The sequence below is a fragment of the Anomaloglossus baeobatrachus genome, unplaced genomic scaffold, assembly GCF_048569485.1.
Source record: "Anomaloglossus baeobatrachus isolate aAnoBae1 unplaced genomic scaffold, aAnoBae1.hap1 Scaffold_382, whole genome shotgun sequence".
Taxonomy (NCBI): Eukaryota; Metazoa; Chordata; class Amphibia; order Anura; family Aromobatidae; genus Anomaloglossus; species Anomaloglossus baeobatrachus.
This window is the reverse complement of record NW_027443163.1, coordinates 218,532-242,980: the sequence shown is the minus strand read 5'-3', so window position 1 is coordinate 242,980 and position 24,449 is coordinate 218,532. Positions and strand designations below refer to the sequence as shown.

The 24,449-nt window shown below is 59.0% G+C and overlaps 1 protein-coding gene across 2 annotated transcripts in view; it reads left to right on the top strand.

Annotated features, from left to right (window-relative positions):
• Positions 1-24,449, top strand: part of AREL1 (apoptosis resistant E3 ubiquitin protein ligase 1) — a 187,984-nt gene that overhangs the window by 46,706 nt on the left and 116,829 nt on the right. For both annotated transcript variants that reach the window (XM_075332575.1, XM_075332574.1), the window contains exons 15-17: positions 10,477-10,606; positions 10,721-10,779; positions 19,629-19,718. In XM_075332575.1, coding sequence (XP_075188690.1) covers positions 10,477-10,606; positions 10,721-10,779; positions 19,629-19,718 — 279 coding nt within the window. The remainder of the gene's footprint in view (positions 1-10,476; positions 10,607-10,720; positions 10,780-19,628; positions 19,719-24,449) is intronic.

The following is a 24,449-nucleotide window of genomic DNA, read 5'->3' as shown; positions in this document are numbered from 1 at the left end:
CAGGAGCTCGACGCCAGAAAACCGTTCTGCCGAGGACATTGCGCAACCTGGCACTGCTGGACAAGATGAGGAGGAGCTCACCCAAGGTTCCTCAACGAGCCAGATGCCAGCCCTCCGCTCTGAAAGGGACAGTGAATCGCCTAGCTCTGCAGCGTGCCGCAGATCACCACGTGCCATTCCACCGAGCCTGGGAGGCTCGGATAGCCTTCTTCAAATGGCTATGGCCCTTCTCCAGGCTGGAGACCAGAAGGGCTACAAGGAACTCCTGGCAGAGCGCAGGGCAGAGCGGCACGCAGAGCGTGAGGCTGCGGAGCGAGAGCGGCAGGCAGCGCGTGAAGAGCGAGAGCGACAGGCAGACCGTGACTACCAGCTGCAGCTAGCTCAGCTCCGGCCCTCATCAGCCACACGTGACCTTCGAGACACCAAACTTCCAAAGGTCCGTGTTGAGGACTTCCCAGTGCTGGAGAAGGATGGAGACTTGGACTCTTTCTTGACTGCTTTTGAACGGACTTGCTTGCAGCACCATCTGGACAAGGACCAGTGGGCCAAATACCTGACCCCCCGTTTAAGGGGTAAGGCCCTGGATGTCCTTGGGGACTTGCCTGCTGAGGCAGATCAGGGCTACGACACCATCAAGCGGGCCCTGATCCAACAGTACAACCTCACTCCAGAGTCCTACCGCAAGAAGTTCCGGAGCCTACAGAAGGGACCAAAGGACTCCTGGGCTGACCACCGGCGGGCACTTGCCCGAGCTGCCGACCACTGGACCCAAGGCCTGCAGCTTTCCACCGGACCGGAGATCCTGGACTTGTTCATCACGGAGCAACTCTTGTGGAACTGCCCTGAGGATCTCCGCCAGTTCATCCGAGACCAGAAGCCAAAGGGGTCCACGGCTACAGCTGCCCTTGCCGATGACTACACCAACAACCGGGCCCCTGAGGCCAGGAGAGCGGCCACCAGCAGCACCTGGAGAGGGGGTAAGATGAATTCTGCGACTGCCCCACCTGCCCCTAGACTGCAGGGGGTGTCCCCCTCAACTCCCCTCTCCAGGCCCGTGGCGGAACCAAGACGGTGCCACCAGTGCAACCTACCTGGACACTTCAAGGCCATGTGCCCTCAGCGTCCCAAGGCCCCGGCTCCGTCCCCGTCCCAGGGGCCGCCCAAGGTGTATTGTGTGGGTGGGGGTGGTGGTAGGTCCCTGGACAGCTTCCAACCTGTCACCGTCGGCCAGTCTGTGACCATAGGACTGCGAGACAGCGCCTCGGAGGTGACTCTGGTGCGGCCTGAGATGGTGTCCCCCCAAGACTTGATCCCTGGAAAAACCCTCGCTGTCTCCGGGATTGGAGGCATTGACCCGGCGCTGCCTGTTGCTGACATTTATGTGGACTGGGGCGCAGGGCGAGGGGTGAGGGAGGTGGGGGTAACTGATCGGATCCCTGCAAACGTGCTACTTGGGACAGATTTGGGGCAAATAACCTCCCAGTTTGGCCCCGCCCCAAAGGCTGAACCTTCAGCCAGTACTGACATGACTCCTGACAATGTTAATGTGTTATCTATGAATGATGTAAGGGAGGAGGGAGTGAACTCTGATATTTCTGCTTGCATAGACACCATAGACACACACTCAGCTGCAGCTGTGACAGGGGAGGGGGTCAGAGAAAGGTGTGACCATGCCTCTACAAGTAACCAGCCTGTGAGCTGGGATCTGTTGCCCTCTGCAGGGATAAGCAGAGAGCAGGGTGCTGCAGGGGGAGGACCAGTGTGTGGGGTGGGGGCTACCACAGCAAATGTGGGGTCCCCAGAGATTTCACAGCGGGGTTCTGTTGCTGCCGAGGGGGAACAGGCAGGTGAGATTGGGGCCGGTCCAGGAGCGGAAGTGCTCCCAGGTAAGATCTCGGTGCAGGGTTCCCCCACAACCGGGGTGTCAGGAAGCCAGGTAGGTCTGCCTGAACCGGCGACTTGGTCAGGAACGGAGGAGGAGCAGGCACGACCCACGGTCGCAGCGGCTGTGGCCGCTGTCACCCGCAGTGGGAGTGCTGGAAGCCAAGGGGCCTCCCGGAGGTCCGATAGCTCTTCCCCTTCTGACCAAGTGGCAGCCGAGTCAGGTGGAGGCCAGGACACAGGTCCCGGGGTACTGACCGAAGATGTGACAGTCTCGTCGATTCTGGCCACATCTGGTCAGGGGTTTCAGGCAGCGTTAGAAGCTGACGACAGCCTGAAAGCTCTAAAGGAGCAGGCGGCACAGCCTCCCTCGGACTCGGACCCGGAGCGAGTGGTCTGGGACCAAGGACGGCTGTACCGGGCCACGGTCCAGCAGGGTTCACCGGAGGCGTGGCCCAGGGACCGACAGTTGGTGGTACCCTATCCGTTCCGGACGGAGTTGTTGCGGATCGCACATGAGATTCCGATGGCCGGACACCTAGGGATCGCTAAGACCAAGGCCAGGTTAAACCAGCATTTCTACTGGCCAAAAATGGGGGCCGATGTGGCTGCCTACTGCCGTTCGTGTGAAACCTGTCAGAGAGTGGGGAAGGCGGGGCCACACCCCAAAGCCCCACTAGTATCTCTGCCAATCATCGATGAGCCTTTCAGGAGGGTGGCTGTGGATCTGGTCGGCCCGCTGGCCATCCCCAGCAGCTCCGGGAAACGCTTCATACTGACGGTAGTTGACTATGCCACCCGGTACCCAGAAGCAGTGGCCTTGTCGTCCATTCGGGCTGACAAGGTGGCCACCGCATTGCTGGAGATTTTCTCCCGAGTGGGTTTTCCCCAGGAAATGCTCACCGACCGGGGGACCCAATTCATGTCCCAGCTGATGGAGACCCTCTGTAAGCAAGTCCAGGTGCGACATCTGGTGGCCAGCCCGTACCATCCACAGACTAATGGCCTGTGCGAGCGGTTCAATGGCACCTTAAAGCAGATGCTTAAGATGTTGGTCGACTCCCATGGGCGTGACTGGGAGCGGTATCTCCCACACCTGTTATTTGCTTACCGGGAGGTTCCACAGGCCTCAACAGGATTCTCACCGTTTGAGCTCCTGTACGGGCGACGTGTGCGGGGCCCCCTGGCTCTGGTGAAAGAGGCTTGGGAAGGGGATTTGGCCACCCCTGGAGTGTCGGTCATCGAGTATGTCATGCGCTTCCGGGACAAAATGCAGGCCTTGACGCAACTGGTACACGACAATATGGCTCAAGCCCAGGCCGATCAGAAGCGTTGGTACGACCAGAACGCTTGTGAGAGGACCTACCAAGTGGGTCAAAAGGTGTGGGTACTGGTCCCCGTACCACAGGACAAGCTTCAGGCAGCCTGGGAAGGCCCATACCTCGTGTACCAGCAGCTCAACCCTGTAACGTACCTGGTCACCCTGGACCCTGCCCGTGGAAGGCGGAAGCCCTTCCATGTGAACATGATGAAGGCACATCATGAGCGGGAGGCATGTGCGCTCCCCGTGTGCAACCTGCCCGAGGAGGGAGAAGCGGAAACCCTCTTGGATATGCTAGCCCAGGTTAGGGCAGGCGGATCCATTGAGGATGTGGAGGTTGGCCACCAGCTCTTGGAAGACCAACGGTCCCAGCTGTGGGCCACCCTCCTCCCCTTCCGGGGGTTGTTTACCAACCAGCCCGGAAGGACTGACTTGGCTGTCCATCACGTGGACACTGGGGATCATCCCCCGATCCGGCGTTCAGCATATCGGGTCTCCCTGGAGGTGCAGCAACACATGCGCCAGGAGATTGACGAGATGCTGAAGCTGGGGGTGATCCAGGCATCCAACAGCGCTTGGGCCTCGCCTGTAGTCCTCGTCCCTAAGAAGGACCGAACCACTCGGTTCTGCGTGGACTACAGGGGGCTCAATGCGGTCACGGTCGCCGATGCGTACCCAATGCCACGCATCGATGACCTGCTCGATCAGTTGGCCGGGGCTCAGTACCTGACCATCATGGATCTGAGCCGGGGATATTGGCAGATCCCCCTGACTCGCAAGGCCAGGGAACGCTCTGCCTTTATTACCCCATTTGGACTGTACGAGTCCACGGTGATGCCATTCGGGATGAGGAATGCCCCTGCCACTTTCCAGCGGATGGTCAACACCCTGCTCAAGGGACTTGAAGGGTACGCGGCCGCGTACCTGGATGACATTGCCGTCTTCAGTCCCACCTGGGAGGACCACCTAGAGCATCTAGCACAGGTGCTCAGGCGGATCCACCGGGCAGGTTTGACCATCAAGCCGGGAAAGTGTCAGCTGGCCATGAGCGAGGTCCAGTACCTCGGTCACCGGGTAGGTGGGGGAACGCTGAAGCCCGAGCCTGAGAAAGTGGAAGCCATCGCATCCTGGCCCACCCCCAGGACCAAGAAGCAGGTGATGTCCTTCTTGGGGACCGCTGGGTACTATAGGAGGTTTGTTCCATGCTATAGTAGCCTGGCAAAGCCCTTGACGGACCTCACCAAGAAGAAGCTGCCCTCTGCAGTCGATTGGACAATGGACTGCGAGACAGCCTTCCGGGCCCTAAAGGACGCCCTGTCCAGCCCGCCCGTGCTACAGGCAGCCGACTTCACGCGGCCGTTTGTAGTACAGACCGACGCCAGTGACTTCGGCCTCGGTGCGGTGCTCAGCCAGGTGGACTCTGCGAGCCAAGAGCACCCAGTCTTGTACCTGAGCAGGAAGCTGTTACCAAGGGAAGTGGCCTATTCTACAATGGAGAAGGAGTGCCTGGCCATAGTGTGGGCCCTGCAGCGTCTGCAACCCTATCTATACGGGCGCCACTTCATCGTGGAGACGGACCACAATCCCCTCAGCTGGTTGCACACCGTCTCTGGGACGAATGGGCGATTGTTGCGATGGAGCCTTGCGCTCCAGCAATACGACTTCACCATTCGCCACAAAAGGGGCCGTGACCACGGTAACGCAGACGGGCTGTCCCGACAAGGAGAGGTCGCGGACGGGCGCACGGGGGAACACCGGAGTGTGCTGCCCCCTAGCGCCCTCAAAAGGGGGGAGGTGTGAGGTAAATCCTGGGATATGAAGAGGAATTGTGACTAGAAGTCATAATTGCTCTCATCACTCCCTGGCAGTGCCCCCCTCCCTTCTTGTTCCAAATGTCCAGCATCTGTGGAGGTGTCACATCCCACTTACACCTCCAACAGCCATCTCCTCTGATATGGAGATGAGATGATGTGAGGACAATGGACACAGGATGACTCCCTGCCGTCCCCCTGTAACAAGAGTTTTATCTCATTAGCAAGGCTTGGAAGTAGCCAGACAGAACGACTCCAGTAAAAAATGGTTCATATCTCGCAAGCCATATCTCCGATAGATATGGCAACCATGGGGGTGGTGTTTGCGCAGGCGGACGATGCTGGCACACCTTTTTTATGGAAGGGGGAGCTTGGGAAATACCCCAGGCGTGATATCAGCCATATGGGAACTCGTGGACAGGTCATGAGTCCCCTCGTTCTGTAGCTAAATTCATAACTGTCACAATGAGAGCATTGGCGTCTGCCTACGACGCTCCCAGGCAAAGTTATGGCCAATATCCCCTTTGCTGGATAATTCTGATCCATGCAGGGGGAGTGGCAGTGCTTCCCTGTGAGGTCACTAAGGTAGGAGGGGACCTGGATCTGCCCAGGTTGATAACCCTACTTCGGCCATTTTCCAGTGTTCTTCTGCTCGGGGGCCTGGTTGGGAAACATCTGTGGGAAGAATCCTAGAAACCTGGTCTACAGCGCCCCCCTGTGGCCAGACGCACAAGGTAACTGATTGAATTTGCATACCTGTTTGTAACCCATGCTTTGTCTGTAACTGTACTCTGACATATGTATATTCTGTAGATTCCCTATTGTATATATTGTAGTTTCTAGTGTGCTTTAGGCTGATTAAATTATATAATTAATCTTGGGCTGTTCTGTTATCTCGATCTTGAATCCCACGTCTGTGTGTTCGGCTAATAGTTACCGTGAAGCGGTTGGTGGCAGCGAGTTGTGCCAAGGATTATTGTGGGGAGGCCAGTGAGATTCGGGAAGATATTATATATTCCGCCCGCGGAGGTCGGGGGAATATATACCCTACTCTCACCGGGGACCCTTCAATAATCGGCATAAGTAGTATAGCGGCCTCCTTGCTTATTGTCGGGCAATTCCATAATTGGCCTGACTATAAGAGGGGCGCTAGAGAGCGCGTCACGTGCTCTGTTTGTCGGTCGGGAGGTATAAAGGAGGGGTGACCCCCACTTGTTACCCCCCGATTGTGACGTACTGGTAGCCAGCGCGGGGGATTTCGGAGTGACCCCCCGGTGGTTTGTGACAGGCACTATCCGTGTTTTTTCAGAAGCGTCTAGCACGTCTTCCTAAGGTGCGTACGTTCCTGCAGGGGGTCTGTCATATTGTGCCCCCGTACAAGCGGCCGTTAGATCCATGGGATCTGAACAGGGTACTAGTTGCTCTCCAGAAGCCGCCTTTCGAGCCTCTGAAGGAAGTTTCCTTTTCTCGCCTGTCACAGAAAGTGGCGTTTCTTGTTGCGATCACATCGCTTCGGCGAGTGTCGGAGCTGGCAGCTCTGTCATCCAAGGCTCCCTTCCTGGTGTTCCACCAGGACAAGGTAGTGCTGCGCCCCATTCCGGAGTTTCTCCCTAAGGTCGTCTCCTCATTTCATCTTAATCAGGATATATCTTTGCCTTCCTTTTGTCCTCATCCGGTTCACCGGTATGAAAAGGACTTACGTTTGCTGGATCTGGTGAGAGCACTCAGAATCTACATTTCCCGCACGGCGCCCATGCGCCGTTCCGATGCACTTTTTGTCCTTGTCGCTGGTCCGCGCAAGGGGTTGCAGGCTTCTAAAGCCACCCTGGCTCGATGGATCAAAGAACCAATTCTAGAGGCCTACCGTTCTGCGGGGCTTCCGGTTCCTTCAGGGCTAAAAGCCCACTCAACCAGAGCCGTGGGTGCGTCCTGGGCATTACGACACCAGGCTTCGGCTCAACAGGTGTGCCAGGCAGCTACCTGGTCGAGTCTGCACACTTTCACCAAACATTATCAGGTGCATACCTATGCTTCGGCGGATGCCAGCTTAGGTAGAAGAGTCCTGCAGGCGGCAGTGACATCCCCGTAGGGGAGGGCTGTTTTGCAGCTCTAACATGAGGTATCTCTTTACCCACCCAGGGACAGCTTTTGGACGTCCCAATCGTCTGGGTCTCCCAATAGAGCGCTGAAGAAGAAGGGAATTTTGTTACTTACCGTAAATTCCTTTTCTTCTAGCTCTTATTGGGAGACCCAGCACCCGCCCTGTTGTCCTTCGGGATTTTTTTGTTGTTTGCGGGTACACATGTTGTTCATGTTGAACGGTTTTTCAGTTCTCCGACGTTATTCGGAGTTAATTTGTTTAAACCAGTTATTGGCTTCCTCCTTCTTGCTTTGGCACTAAAACTGGAGAACCCGTGATACCACGGGGGGGTATAGCCAGAAGGGGAGGGGCCTTGCACTTTTTAGTGTAGTGCTTTGTGTGGCCTCCGGAGGGCAGTAGCTATACCCCAATCGTCTGGGTCTCCCAATAAGAGCTAGAAGAAAAGGAATTTACGGTAAGTAACAAAATTCCCTTCATTTGGACTTGTCGTGTGCTGTTCCAGTGTTCTTGTGAATAAACCTGTTGGATCGTCCCTCGGCCTCGTCCATCCTTTGCTCTGTTGTACACCCCCGTCACACAGGACATCACATGGCAGCCGCCCGTCCTCCCGTACAGTACACGGACAGGACATCACATGGCAGCCGCCCGTCCTCCTGTACAGTACATGGACAGGACATCACATGGCAGCCGCCCGTCCTCCCGTACAGTACACGGACAGGACATCATATGGCAGCCGCCCGTCCTCCTGTACAGTACATGGACAGGACATCACATGGCAGCCGCCCGTCCTCCTGTACAGTACACGGACAGGACATCATATGGCAGCCGCCCGTCCTCCTGTACAGTACATGGACAGGACATCACATGGCAGCCGCCCGTCCTCCTGTACAGTACATGGACATCACACGGCAGCCGCCCGTCCTCCCGTACAGTACACGGACATCACACGGCAGCCGCCCGTCCTCCCGTACAGTACATGGACAGGACGTCACATGGCAGCCGCTTGTCCTCCTGTACAGTACACGGACAGGACATCACATGGCAGCCGCCCATCCTCCTGTACAGTACATGGATAGGACGTCACATGGCAGCCGCTTGTCCTCCTGTACAGTACATGGATAGGACGTCACATGGCGGCCGCCCGTCCTCCCGTAGAGTACATGGATCTCACATGGCAGCCGCCCGTCCTCCCGTACAGTACATGGATCTCACATGGCAGCCGCCCGTCCTCCCGTACAGTACATGGATATCACATGGCAGCCGCCCGTCCTCCCGTACAGTACATGGACCTCACATGGCGGCCGCCCGTCCTCCCGTACAGTACATGGACCTCACATGGCAGCCGCCCGTCCTCCCGTACAGTACATGGACCTCACATGGCGGCCGCCCGTCCTCCCGTACAGTACATGGACCTCACATGGCAGCCGCCCGTTCTCCCGTACAGTACATGGACATCACATGGCGGCCGCCCGTCCTCCCGTACAGTACACGGACAGGACATCACATGGCGGCCGCCCGTCCTCCTGTACAGTACATGGACAGGACATCACATGGCGGCCGCCCGTCCTCCTGTACAGTACACGGACAGGACATCACATGGCGGCCGCCCGTCCTCCCGTACAGTACACGGACAGGACATCACATGGCAGCCGCCCGTCCTCCCGTACAGTACATGGACAGGACATCACACGGCAGCCGCCCGTCCTCCCGTACAGTACATGGACAGGACATCACATGGCGGCCGCCCGTCCTCCCGTACAGTACATGGACAGGACATCACATGGCAGCCGCCTGTCCTCCTGTACAGTACACGGACAGGACATCACATGGCGGACACCCGTCCTCCCGTAGAGTACATGGATCTCACATGGCAGCCGCCCGTCCTCCCGTACAGTACATGGATCTCACATGGCAGCCGCCCGTCCTCCCGTACAGTACATGGATATCACATGGCAGCCGCCCGTCCTCCCGTACAGTACATGGACCTCACATGGCGGCCGCCCGTCCTCCCGTACAGTACATGGACCTCACATGGCAGCCGCCCGTCCTCCCGTACAGTACATGGACCTCACATGGCGGCCGCCCGTCCTCCCGTACAGTACATGGACCTCACATGGCAGCCGCCCGTCCTCCCGTACAGTACATGGACATCACATGGCGGCCGCCCGTCCTCCCGTACAGTACACGGACAGGACATCACATGGCGGCCGCCCGTCCTCCTGTACAGTACACGGACAGGACATCACATGGTGGCCGCCCATCCTCCCGTACAGTACATGGATCTCACATGGCGGCCGCCCGTCCTCCCGTACAGTACATGGACATCACATGGCAGCCGCCCGTCCTCCCGTACAGTACATGGATATCACATGGCAGCCGCCCATCCTCCCGTACAGTACACGGACAGGACATCACATGGCGGCCGCCCGTCCTCCTGTACAGTACACGGACAGGACATCACATGGCAGCCGCCCGTCCTCCCGTACAGTACATGGATATCACATGGCGGCCGCCCGTCCTCCTGTACAGTACACGGACAGGACCTCACATGGCGGCCGCCCGTCCTCCCGTACAGTACATGGACAGGACCTCACATGGCAGCCGCCCGTCCTCCTGTACAGTACACGGACAGGACATCACATGGCAGCCGCCCGTCCTCCCGTACAGTACACGGACAGGACATCACATGGCGGCCGCCCGTCCTCCTGTACAGTACATGGACAGGACATCACATGGCAGCCGCCCGTCCTCCTGTACAGTACACGGACAGGACCTCACATGGCAGCCGCCCGTCCTCCTGTACAGTACACGGACAGGACATCACATGGCAGCCGCCCGTCCTCCTGTACAGTACACGGACAGGACCTCACATGGCAGCCGCCCGTCCTCCTGTACAGTACATGGACAGGACATCACATGGCAGCCGCCCGTCCTCCCGTACAGTACATGGACAGGACATCACATGGCAGCCGCCCGTCCTCCTGTACAGTACACGGACAGGACATCACATGGCAGCCGCCCGTCCTCCTGTACAGTACACGGACAGGACATCACATGGCAGCCGCCCGTCCTCCTGTACAGTACATGGACAGGACGTCACATGGCGGCCGCCCGTCCTCCTGTACAGTACATGGACAGGACATCACATGGCAGCCGCCCGTCCTCCCGTACAGTACATGGACAGGACATCACATGGCAGCCGCCCGTCCTCCTGTACAGTACATGGACAGGACATCACATGGCAGCCGCCCGTCCTCCTGTACAGTACACGGACAGGACATCACATGGCGGCCGCCCGTCCTCCCGTACAGTACACGGACAGGACTTGCCGTTTCTCGGATTGCCGCCCTTTTGTCTCGCAGGTGGTGGAGCTGGTGCCCGGGGGATCGCACATCGCTGTCACCAATGACAATAAGATCTATTACTTGAACCTTCTGGCGCAGCATCGTCTGTGTAATCAGGTGCGGGAGGAGGTGGAGCATTTCCTGAAAGGTGAGCGGTGGTGCCGGTCAGGAGAGGGCAGTGGGGGCCGCGGGGGGTAGTGGGGGGTGATGGCAGTGGGGGGGCTTTGTCACCAGAGCTGACCGTGGCCTCTTATATCCTCAGGACTGAATGAGCTCGTCCCTGATAATCTGCTGGGAATATTTGATGAGAATGAATTAGAGGTAAGAATTTCTCTCAGTCGTATGATGCTCCAGGACAGGAGGGCGGAGCACTGACCACCGCACTGCCCAACGTGGCACGCCCATCCCACACCACCGCCTGATGTCACACTGACCACCGCACTGCCCAACGTGGCGCGCCCATCCCACACCACCGCCTGACACTGACCACCGCACTGCCCAACGTGGCACGCCCATCCCACACCTCCGCCTGACACTGACCACCGCACTGCCCAACGTGGCACGCCCATCCCACACCTCCGCCTGATGTCACACTGACCACCGCACTGCCCAACGTGGCACGCCCATCCCACACCACCGCCTGACACTGACCACCGCACTGCCCAACGTGGCACGCCCATCCCACACCACCGCCTGACACTGACCACCGCACTGCCCAACGTGGCACGCCCATCCCACACCACCGCCTGACACTGACCACCGCACTGCCCAACGTGGCACGCCCATCCCACACCACCGCCTGACACTGACCACCGCACTGCCCAACGTGGCACGCCCATCCGACACCACCGCCTGACACTGACCACCGCACTGCCCAACGTGGCACGCCCATCCCACACCACCGCCTGATGTCACACTGACCACCGCACTGCCCAACGTGGCACGCCCATCCCACACCACCGCCTGACACTGACCACCGCACTGCCCAACGTGGCACGCCCATCCCACACCACCGCCTGACACTGACCACCGCACTGCCCAACGTGGCACGCCCATCCCACACCACCGCCTGACACTGACCACCGCACTGCCCAACGTGGCACGCCCATCCCACACCACCGCCTGACACTGACCACCGCACTGCCCAACGTGGCACGCCCATCCCACACCACCGCCTGATGTCACACTGACCACCGCACTGCCCAACGTGGCACGCCCATCCCACACCACCGCCTGACACTGACCACCGCACTGCCCAACGTGGCACGCCCATCCCACACCACCGCCTGATGTCACACTGACCACCGCACTGCCCAACGTGGCACGCCCATCCCACACCACCGCCTGACACTGACCACCGCACTGCCCAACGTGGCACGCCCATCCCACACCACCGCCTGATGTCACACTGACCACCGCACTGCCCAACGTGGCACGCCCATCCCACACCACCACCTGATGTCACACTGACCACCGCACTGCCCAACGTGGCACGCCCATCCCACACCACCGCCTGACACTGACCACCGCACTGCCCAACGTGGCACGCCCATCCCACACCACCACCTGATGTCACACTGACCACCGCACTGCCCAACGTGGCACGCCCATCCCACACCACCGCCTGATGTCACACTGACCACCGCACTGCCCAACGTGGCACGCCCATCCCACACCACCGCCTGACACTGACCACCGCACTGCCCAACGTGGCACGCCCATCCCACACCACCGCCTGACACTGACCACCGCACTGCCCAACGTGGCACGCCCATCCCACACCACCGCCTGACACTGACCACCGCACTGCCCAACGTGGCACGCCCATCCCACACCACCGCCTGATGTCACACTGACCACCGCACTGCCCAACGTGGCACGCCCATCCCACACCACCGCCTGACACTGACCACCGCACTGCCCAACGTGGCACGCCCATCCCACACCACCGCCTGATGTCACACTGACCACCGCACTGCCCAACGTGGCACGCCCATCCCACACCACCGCCTGACACTGACCACCGCACTGCCCAACGTGGCACGCCCATCCCACACCACCGCCTGATGTCACACTGACCACCGCACTGCCCAACGTGGCACGCCCATCCCACACCACCACCTGATGTCACACTGACCACCGCACTGCCCAACGTGGCACGCCCATCCCACACCACCGCCTGACACTGACCACCGCACTGCCCAACGTGGCACGCCCATCCCACACCACCACCTGATGTCACACTGACCACCGCACTGCCCAACGTGGCACGCCCATCCTACACCACCGCCTGACACTGACCACCGCACTGCCCAACGTGGCACGCCCATCCTACACCACCGCCTGACACTGACCACCGCACTGCCCAACGTGGCACGCCCATCCCACACCACCGCCTGATGTCACACTAACCACCGCACTGCCCAACGTGGCACGCCCATCCCACACCACCGCCTGATGTCACACTGACCACCGCACTGCCCAACGTGGCACGCCCATCCCACACCACCGCCTGATGTCACACTGACCACCGCACTGCCCAACGTGGCACGCCCATCCCACACCACCGCCTGATGTCACACTGACCACCGCACTGCCCAACGTGGCACGCCCATCCCACACCACCGCCTGATGTCACACTGACCACCGCACCGCCCAACGTGGCACGCCCATCCCACACCACCGCCTGATGTCACACTGACCACCCCACTGCCCAACGTGGCACGCCCATCCCACACCACCGCCTGATGTCACACTGACCACCGCACTGCCCAACGTGACACGCCGATCCCACACCACCGCCTGATGTCACACTGACTACCGCACCGCCCAACGTGGCACGCCCATCCCACACCACCGCCTGATGTCACACTGACCACCGCACCGCCCAACGTGGCACGCCCATCCCACACCACCGCCTGATGTCACACTGACCACCGCACTGCCCAACGTGGCACGCCCATCCCACACCACCGCCTGATGTCACACTGACCACCGCACTGCCCAACGTGGCACGCCCATCCCACACCACCGCCTGATGTCACACTGACCACCGCACTGCCCAACGTGGCACGCCCATCCCACACCACCGCCTGATGTCACACTGACCACCGCACTGCCCAACGTGGCACGCCGATCCCACACCACCGCCTGACACTGACCACCGCACTGCCCAACGTGGCACGCCCATCCCACACCACCGCCTGACACTGACCACCGCACTGCCCAACGTGGCACGCCCATCCCACACCACCGCCTGACACTGACCACCGCACTGCCCAACGTGGCACGCCCATCCCACACCACCGCCTGACACTGACCACCGCACTGCCCAACGTGGCACGCCCATCCCACACCACCGCCTGATGTCACACTGACCACCGCACTGCCCAACGTGGCACGCCCATCCCACACCACCGCCTGATGTCACACTGACCACCGCACTGCCCAACGTGGCACGCCCATCCCACACCACCGCCTGATGTCACACTAACCACCGCACTGCCCAACGTGGCACGCCCATCCCACACCACCGCCTGATGTCACACTGACCACCGCATTGCCCAACGTGGCACGCCCATCCCACACCTCCGCCTGATGTCACACTGACCACCGCACCGCCCAACGTGGCACGCCCATCCCACACCACCGCCTGATGTCACACTGACCACCGCACTGCCCAACGTGGCACGCCCATCCCACACCACCGCCTGATGTCACACTGACCACCGCACTGCCCAACGTGGCACGCCCATCCCACACCACCGCCTGATGTCACACTGACCACCGCACTGCCCAACGTGGCACGCCCATCCCACACCACCGCCTGACACTGACCACCGCACTGCCCAACGTGGCACGCCCATCCCACACCACCGCCTGACACTGACCACCGCACTGCCCAACGTGGCACGCCCATCCCACACCACCGCCTGACACTGACCACCGCACTGCCCAACGTGACACGCCGATCCCACACCACCGCCTGATGTCACACTGACTACCGCACCGCCCAACGTGGCACGCCCATCCCACACCACCGCCTGATGTCACACTGACCACCGCACCGCCCAACGTGGCGTGGCACGCCCATCCCACACCAACGCCTGATGTCACACTGACCACCGCACTGCCCAACGTGGCACGCCGATCCCACACCACCGCCTGATGTCACACTGACCACCGCACTGCCCAACGTGGCACGCCGATCCCACACCACTGCCTGATGTCACACACCACTCCCTGATGACACACCGGTCACACACCGCTCCCTGATGACACACCGGTCACACACCGCTCCCTGATGACACACCGGTCACACACCGCTCCCTGATGACACACCGGTCACACACCGCTCCCTGATGACACACCGGTCACACACCGCTCCCTGATGACACACCGGTCACACACCGCTCCCTGATGACACACCGGTCACACACCGCTCCCTGATGACACACCGGTCACACACCGCTCCCTGATGACACACCGGTCACACACCGCTCCCTGATGACACACCGGTCACACACCGCTCCCTGATGACACACCGGTCACACACCGCTCCCTGATGACACACCGGTCACACACCGCTCCCTGATGACACACCGGTCACACACCGCTCCCTGATGACATACCGGTCACACACCGCTCCCTGATGACATACCGGTCACACACCGCTCCCTGATGACATACCGGTCACACACCGCTCCCTGATGACACACCGGTCACACACCGCTTCCTGATGACACACCGGTCACACACCGCTCCCTGATGACACACCGGTCACACACCGCTCCCTGATGAGACACCGGTCACACACCGCTCCCTGATGACACACCGGTCACACACCGCTCCCTGATGACACACCGGTCACACACCGCTCCCTGATGACACACCGGTCACACACCGCTCCCTGATGACACACCGGTCACACACCGCTCCCTGATGACACACCGGTCACACACCGCTCCCTGATGACACACCGGTCACACACCGCTCCCTGATGACACACCGGTCACACACCGCTCCCTGATGACACACCGGTCACACACCGCTCCCTGATGACACACCGGTCACACACCGCTCCCTGATGACACACCGGTCACACACCGCTCCCTGATGACACACCGGTCACACACCGCTCCCTGATGACACACCGGTCACACACCGCTCCCTGATGACACACCGGTCACACACCGCTCCCTGATGACACACCGGTCACACACCGCTCCCTGATGACACACTCCACTCCCTGATGACACACCGGTCACACACCGCTCCCTGATGACACACCGGTCACACTCCGCTCCCTGATGACACACCGGTCACACTCCGCTCCCTGATGACACACCGGTCACACTCCGCTCCCTGATGACACACCGGTCACACACCGCTCCCGATGACACACCGGTCACACACCGCTCCCTGATGACACACCGGTCACACACCGCTCCCTGATGACACACCGCTCCCTGATGACACACCGGTCACACACCGCTCCCTGATGACACACCGGTCACACACCGCTCCCTGATGACACACTGGTCACACACCGCTCCCTGATGACACACCGCTCCCTGATGACACACCGCTCCCTGATGACACACCGGTCACACACCGCTCCCTGATGACACACCGGTCACACACCGCTCCCTGATGACACACCGGTCACACACCGCTCCCTGATGACACACCGGTCACACACCGCTCCCTGATGACACACTGGTCACACACCGCTCCCTGATGACACACCGGTCACACACCGCTCCCCGATGACACACTCCACTCCCTGATGACACACTGGTCACACACCGCTCCCTGATGACACACCGGTCACACACCGCTCCCTGATGACACACCGGTCACACACCGCTCCCTGATGACACACCGGTCACACACCGCTCCCTGATGACACACTCCACTCCCTGATGACACACCGGTCACACACCGCTCCCTGATGACACACCGGTCACACACCGCTCCCTGATGACACACCGGTCACACACCGCTCCCTGATGACACACCGGTCACACTCCGCTCCCTGATGACACACCGGTCACACTCCGCTCCCTGATGACACACCGGTCACACACCGCTCCCGATGACACACCGGTCACACACCGCTCCCTGATGACACACCGGTCACACACCGCTCCCTGATGACACACCGGTCACACACCGCTCCCTGATGACACACCGGTCACACACCGCTCCCTGATGACACACTCCACTCCCTGATGACACACCGGTCACACACCGCTCCCTGATGACACACCGGTCACACTCCGCTCCCTGATGACACACCGGTCACACACCGCTCCCTGATGACACACCGGTCACACACCGCTCCCTGATGACACACCGGTCACACACCGCTCCCTGATGACACACCGGTCACACACCGCTCCCTGATGACACACTGGTCACACACCGCTCCCTGATGACACACTGGTCACACACCGCTCCCTGATGACACACCGGTCACACACCGCTCCCTGATGACACACCGGTCACACACCGCTCCCTGATGACACACTGGTCACACACCGCTCCCTGATGACACACTGGTCACACACCGCTCCCCGATGACACACCGGTCTACACACCGCTCCCCGATGACACACCGGTCACACACCGCTCCCTGATGACACACTCCACTCCCTGATGACACACCGGTCACACACCGCTCCCTGATGACACACCGCTCCCTGATGACACACCGGTCACACACCGCTCCCTGATGACACACCGGTCACACACCGCTCCCTGATGACACACTGGTCACACACCGCTCCCTGATGACACACCGCTCCCTGATGACACACCGCTCCCTGATGACACACCGGTCACACACCGCTCCCTGATGACACACCGGTCACACACCGCTCCCTGATGACTCACCGGTCACACACCGCTCCCTGATGACACACCGGTCACACACCGCTCCCTGATGACACACTGGTCACACACCGCTCCCTGATGACACACTGGTCACACACCGCTCCCCGATGACACACCGGTCACACACCGCTCCCCGATGACACACCGGTCACACACCGCTCCCTGATGACACACTCCACTCCCTGATGACACACCGGTCACACACCGCTCCCTGATGACACACCGGTCACACACCGCTCCCTGATGACACACCGGTCACACACCGCTCCCTGATGACACACCGGTCACACACCGCTCCCTGATGACACACCGGTCACACACCGCTCCCTGATGACACACCGGTCACACACCGCTCCCTGATGACACACACGGTCACACACCGCTCCCTGATGACACACCGGTCACACACCGCTCCCTGATGACACACCGGTCACACACCGCTCCCTGATGACACACCGGTCACACACCGCTCCCGATGACACACCGCTCCCCGATGACACACCGGTCACACACCGCTCCCCGATGACACACCGGTCACACACCGCTCCCTGATGACACACCGGTCACACACCGCTCCCCGATGACACACCGGTCACACACCGCTCCCTGATGACACACCGGTCACACACCGCTCCCCGATGACACACTGGTCACACACCGCTCCCTGATGACACACTGGTCACACACCGCTCCCTGATGACACACTGGTCACACACCGCTCCCTGATGACACACCGGTCACACACCGCTCCCTGATGACACACCGGTCACACACCGCTCCCTGATGACACACCGGTCACACACCGCTCCCTGATGACACACCGGTCACACACCGCTCCCTGATGACACACCGGTCACAAACCGCTCCCTGATGACACACCGGTCACACACCGCTCCCTGATGACACACCGGTCACACACCGCTCCCTGATGACACACCGGTCACACACCGCTCCCTGATGACACACCGGTCACACACCGCTCCCTGATGACACACCGGTCACACACCGCTCCCTGATGACACACCGGTCACACACCGCTCCCTGATGACACACTGGTCACACACCGCTCCCTGATGACACACCGGTCACACACCGCTCCCTGATGACACACCGGTCACACTCCGCTCCCTGATATCACACTCCACTCCCTGATGACACACCGGTCACACACCGCTCCCTGATGACACACCGGTCACACACCGCTCCCTGATGACACACTGGTCACACACCGCTCTCTGATGACACACCGGTCACACACCGCTCTCTGATGACACACCGGTCACACACCGCTCCCTGATGACACACCGGTCACACACCGCTCCCTGATGACACACCGCTCCCTGATGACACACCGGTCACACACCGCTCCCTGATGACACACCGGTCACACACCGCTCCCTGATGACACACCGGTCACACACCGCTCCCTGATGACACACCGGTCACACACCGCTCCCTGATGACACACCGGTCACACACCGCTCCCTGGTGACACACCGGTCACACACCGCTCCCTGATGACACACCGGTCACACACCGCTCCCTGATGACACACCGGTCACACACCGCTCCCTGATGAGACACTGGTCACACACCGCTCCCTGATGACACACCGGTCACACACCGCTCCCTGATGACACACTGGTCACACACCGCTCCCTGATGACACACCGGTCACACACCGCTCCCTGATGACACACCGGTCACACACCGCTCCCTGATGACACACCGGTCACACACCGCTCCCGGATGACACACCGGTCACACTCCGCTCCCCGATGACACACCGGTCACACACCGCTCCCTGATGACACACTGGTCACACACCGCTCCCTGATGACACACCGGTCACACACCGCTCCCGATGACACACTGGTCACACACCGCTCCCTGATGACACACCGGTCACACACCGCTCCCTGATGACACACCGGTCACACTCCGCTCCCTGATGACACACACCGCTCCCTGATGACACACCGGTCACACACCGCTCCCTGATGACACACCGGTCACACACCGCTCCCTGATGACACACCGGTCACACACCGCTCCCTGATGACACACCGGTCACACACCGCTCCCTGATGACACACCGGTCACAGTCGCACACTACTGCTTGATGTGACAGTGCAGGACATCATACACGGTCAGTGATTTGCTCGTAGATGAGGTGCAGGAATCAATAGCTCTTGTGTTGCTTCCGGTCGTTGCCGCTCGTAGATTTTCGCTCTTGTTGTGGACGAGGATTACATGTTTGTGTTCTTCTTCAGCTCCTTATGTGTGGTACTGGCCACATAGCCGTGCAGGATTTCCAGGCTCATGCTGTGGTCATTGGGGGCTCTTGGCATTTCCGGGAGAAGGTAAGGATCACCAGGAGCTATGTGATGTGGGATTTGGAGAAAAACGTTTCTGCCAATTCTGGGGGTAAAACCTTGTGACGCGGTATCGGCAGGTGACTCCTGATGGCTTCCCTGGTTGTTTTATCTGACCATTTGTGACTTGTCTTTAGAGCTGACAATTTCTTGCCCTTTTCTTTGTCGCTCTATTGGGAGACCCAGACAATTGGGTTGTATAGGCTGTGCCAAGTGTTAAGCCCCTCCCCTTCTGCCTATACACCCCCCGTGCTCCCACGGGCTCCTCAGTTTTTTTGCTTTGTGCGAAGGAGGCAGACATGCACAGCACAGCTCCACAGATTGGTCAGCAGCAGCTGCTGACCATGTCGGATGGAAGAAAAGTGGGCCCATATAGGGCCCCCAGCATGCTCCCTTCTCACCCCACTCTTGTCGGCGGTGTTGTTAAGGTTGAGGTATCCATTGCGGGTACGGAGGCTGGAGCCCACATGCTGCTTTCCTTCCCCATCCCCCCTCAGGGCTCTGGGTGAAGTGGGATCCTATCGGTCTCCAGGCACTGAGACCGTGCTTCATCCACAACTCCTGGGAGACTGCTGGATAGGAGCCGGGTATCGTTCAGGGACATGGCCCTGCTACGTGAAGGTACTCTGTATCCCTGTGGGGACCGCGCACGGCAAGACCTCAGCTTTGCTGGGTGTGCTAGTGCACCGGGCCGCGGCGCTGACCGGGTTAAATGTGCCATTACACACTCAGCGTCGCTGAGTGTGTTTATATGTAGGGGCTACCGCGCTAACCGCCGCTGCCATGGGAAACTGCGGCGCGGCTGGGACTTGTAGTTCGCCGGGGACTTCGGCGTGTACCGCGCTTTTACGGCGGACACGCTTATACTAGAGTCCCCGGCTTGCTTGCGGCCTAGTATTCCCTTTCTCCCGCCCTCAGCCCTGACAGGCAGGGGAAGGGCGGGACGCTGCACGGAACGAGCAGCACTGAGGGCTGGAGTATGATTTGCATACTCCACCCCCCCCTCACTGTGCACAGTGCGGGCACCAGTTCCCGCACTTTCTCGGCCACGCCCACGGCTCCCTCCTCTCGTCAGGACGCCGCAGCCATTCCTGTCAGCTCCTCCGACGCTGCAGAGGGGGACAAAGTCTGGGAGACCCAGACACGGTCTCTGGTGGCCTCACAACCGTTTTAAAGCGGGTGGTAAGCAGCACCTGTTGGTGCTAGCCCCATGGTGCTGTAGTGTATTGATACATGATTTGTTTATAGTATATACTCCACACTGTATGAGCACAGTTCATTCTGGCTATATACCCTATTGTGTTGCACAGGGAAAACAATAGCATGGCGCCCACAAAAGGCAGGGGTGCCAAAACACAGGCTTATTATGCTGCCTGCGCCGCATGTATGACCCCACTACCGGCAGGTTCCACTGACCCTCATTGTGTGCACTGTTCGGCCCCTGTGGCACTTATTCAGCCAGAGCCTCTGCTAAGAGGGGCCCAGGGGGAACCACCTGCTACCACTGTCCAGGTGACGGGGACTGAGTTTGCAAAACTCTCTGAGACTATGGCTAAGATACTAGAAGCCTTGCAGTCCAGGCCGGTATCTCAGCAAAGGGACTCTGTTGAATCATTGTCCCCTGACCCACCTCAGTTGGTCCAACAATGTCCTCCCGGGGTATCTCATACATCCCAGGCTGAGGGTTATGACTTAGACCCCAGCCCCAGACCGAATAAGCGGGCTCGCTTAGAATTTCCCTCGACATTGTCAAGGTCAGAATGACGATGATGATGAGACTCAAAGGATCTCTTGATATCCGGCTGCTGCTTCTAATTAAAATGTCATGTGTGCACACGAGAATGAATAACTGCACAGCAAAGTCAGTTATGTCTATCTCCATGACGGGCTCTTAACCAAGTGTGTTCTTTATTGTTTGAAAGAAACTCTAGACCAAACAGTAAGGGGGTGTGAACAAAAGTTTTAGTCCAATCAAGTATCGTAAGTCAGGGCTTCATGACGTAGAGAGATCTCCATATTCTCCGTTGATTGGTCAGTCTAGGCTCCAGGAATTTCTTTGTCGATCTGTCTTGGGTGGAGAACAGGAAATGGTGGCCATCTTCAAGCTATACATATAGTGTATACTGAGTCTAAGGAAAATACACTGAATATGCAATATACATATATATATGTTAGTAAGAAACAAAAGCATTCACAAATATGTGTGTTAGTTCACATCTACTGAACTATATAACTGAGTCTATGAAATGGCTGAATTAAGTATTTTTGGATACTCAATTCTTTATCCTCAACAACATCATATTGTTCAGGGTCTCAGCGGGGGGAATCCTTGGTTGATGATGCGGAGACAGCTGATCAGGATTCTGATCCTGAGGCCGCTCTCAATCTTGATACTCCAGACGGGGACGCCATAGTGAACGATCTTATTGCGTCCATCCATCAGTTGCTGGATATTTCTCCCTCAGCCCCTCCGGTGGAGGAGTCGGCTTCTCAGCAGGAGAAATTCCGTTTCAGGTTCCCCAAGCGTACACCGAGTATGTTTCTAGACCACTCTGATTTCAGAGAGGCAGTCCAGAATCACCATGCTTGTCCAGATAAGCGTTTTTCTAAGCGCCTTAAGGATACACGTTATCCTTTTCACCCTGACGTGGTTAAAGGTTGGACTCAGTGTCCCAAAGTGGATCCTCCAATCTCCAGACTGGCGGCTAGATCCATACTTGCAGTGGAAGATGGGGCCTCGCTCAAAGATGCCACTGACAGGCAGATGGAGCTCTGGTTGAAATCCATCTATGAAGCTATCGGAGCTTCTTTTGCCCCAGCATTCGCAGCCGTATGGGCGCTACAAGCTATCTCAGCAGGTCAGGCGCAAATTGAAGCGGCCGCGCCACAAGTGGCATCCATTACCACCCAGACCTCGGCAATTGCGTCTTACGCTATTAATGCTGTCCTGGACTCTGCAAGCCGTACGGCGGTTGCGGCCGCCAATTCGGTGGTACTCCGCAGGGCCTTGTGGCTACGGGAATGGAAGGCAGATTCTGCTTCCAAAAAGCGCTTAACCAGTTTGCCAATTTCTGGCGACAGGCTGTTTGGCGAGCGTCTGGATGAAATCATCAAACAATCCAAGGGAAAGGATACATCCTTACCCCAGCCCAAACAGAACATACCCCAACAGAGGAGAGGGCAGTCGAGGTTTCGGTCCTTTCGGGGCGCGGGCAGGTCCCAATTCTCCTCGTCCAAAGGGTCTCAGAAGGAACAAAGGAACTCTGATGCATGGCGGTCTAAGTCACGTCCTAAAAAGACCACCGGAGGCGCCGCTAACAAAGCGGCTTCCTCATGACTTTCGACCTCCTCTAGTAGCATCCTCGGTCGGTGGCAGGCTCTCCCGCTTTTGCGACACCTGGCTGCCACAAATAAAAGACCACTGGGTGAGAGACATTCTGTCTCACGGTTACAAGATAGAGTTCACCTCTCGTCCCCCGACTCGATTCTTTAGGTCATCCCCGCCTCCCGAGCGAGCCGAGGCTCTTCTGCAGGCGCTGGGCACTCTGAAGGCGGAAGGAGTGGTGGTCCCTGTTCCTCTTCAGCAACAGAGCCACGGTTTTTACTCCAACTTGTTTGTGGTCCCAAAGAAGGACGGGTCTTTCCGACCTGTCCTGGACCTGAAACTTCTCAACAAACACGTAAAGACCAGGCGGTTCCGGATGGAATCCCTCCGCTCCGTCATCGCCTCAATGTCCCAAGGAGATTTCCTTGCATCGATCGATATCAAAGATGCTTATCTCCACGTACCGATTGCTCCAGAGCACCAGCGCTTCTTGCGCTTCGCCATAGGAAACGAACACCTGCAATTTGTGGCACTGCCGTTCGGCCTGGCAACAGCCCCACGGGTCTTTACCAAGGTGATGGCTACTGTAGTAGCGCTCCTACACTCGCAGGGTCACTCGGTGATTCCGTATTTGGACGATCTGCTGATCAAGGCACCCTCTCAAGAGGCATGCCAACGCAGCCTCGACGCTACCCTGGAGACTCTCCAGGGTTTCGGGTGGATCATCAATTTTCCAAAGTCAAATCTGACACCGGCCCAATCGCTGACATATCTTGGCATGGAGTTTCATACCCTCTCAGCGATAGTGAAGCTTCCACTGATCAAGCAGCGGTCACTACAGACAGGGGTACAATCTCTCCTTCAAGGCCAGTCACACCCCTTGAGGCGCCTCATGCACTTCCTGGGGAAGATGGTGGCAGCAATGGAGGCAGTCCCTTTCGCGCAGTTTCACCTGCGTCCCCTTCAATGGGACATCTTACGCAAATGGGACAGGAAGCCGACGTCCCTCGACAGGACCGTCTCCCTCTCTCAGGCGACCAAAGCTTCCCTTCGGTGGTGGCTCCTTCCCACTTCATTATCGAAGGGGAAATCCTTCCTACCCCAATCCTGGGAAGTAGTCACGACGGACGCGAGTCTGTCAGGGTGGGGAGCGGTGTTTTTCCACCACAGGGCTCAGGGTACGTGGACCCAGCAAGAGTCCTCGCTTCAGATCAATGTTCTGGAAATACGGGCAGTGTATCTTGCCCTGAAAGCGTTCCAGCAGTGGTTGAAGGGCAAGCAGATCCGAATTCAGTCGGACAACTCCACAGCGGTGGCATACATCAACCACCAAGGCAGCACACGCAGCCGGCAAGCCTTCCAGGAAGTCCGGCGGATTTTGATGTGGGTGGAAG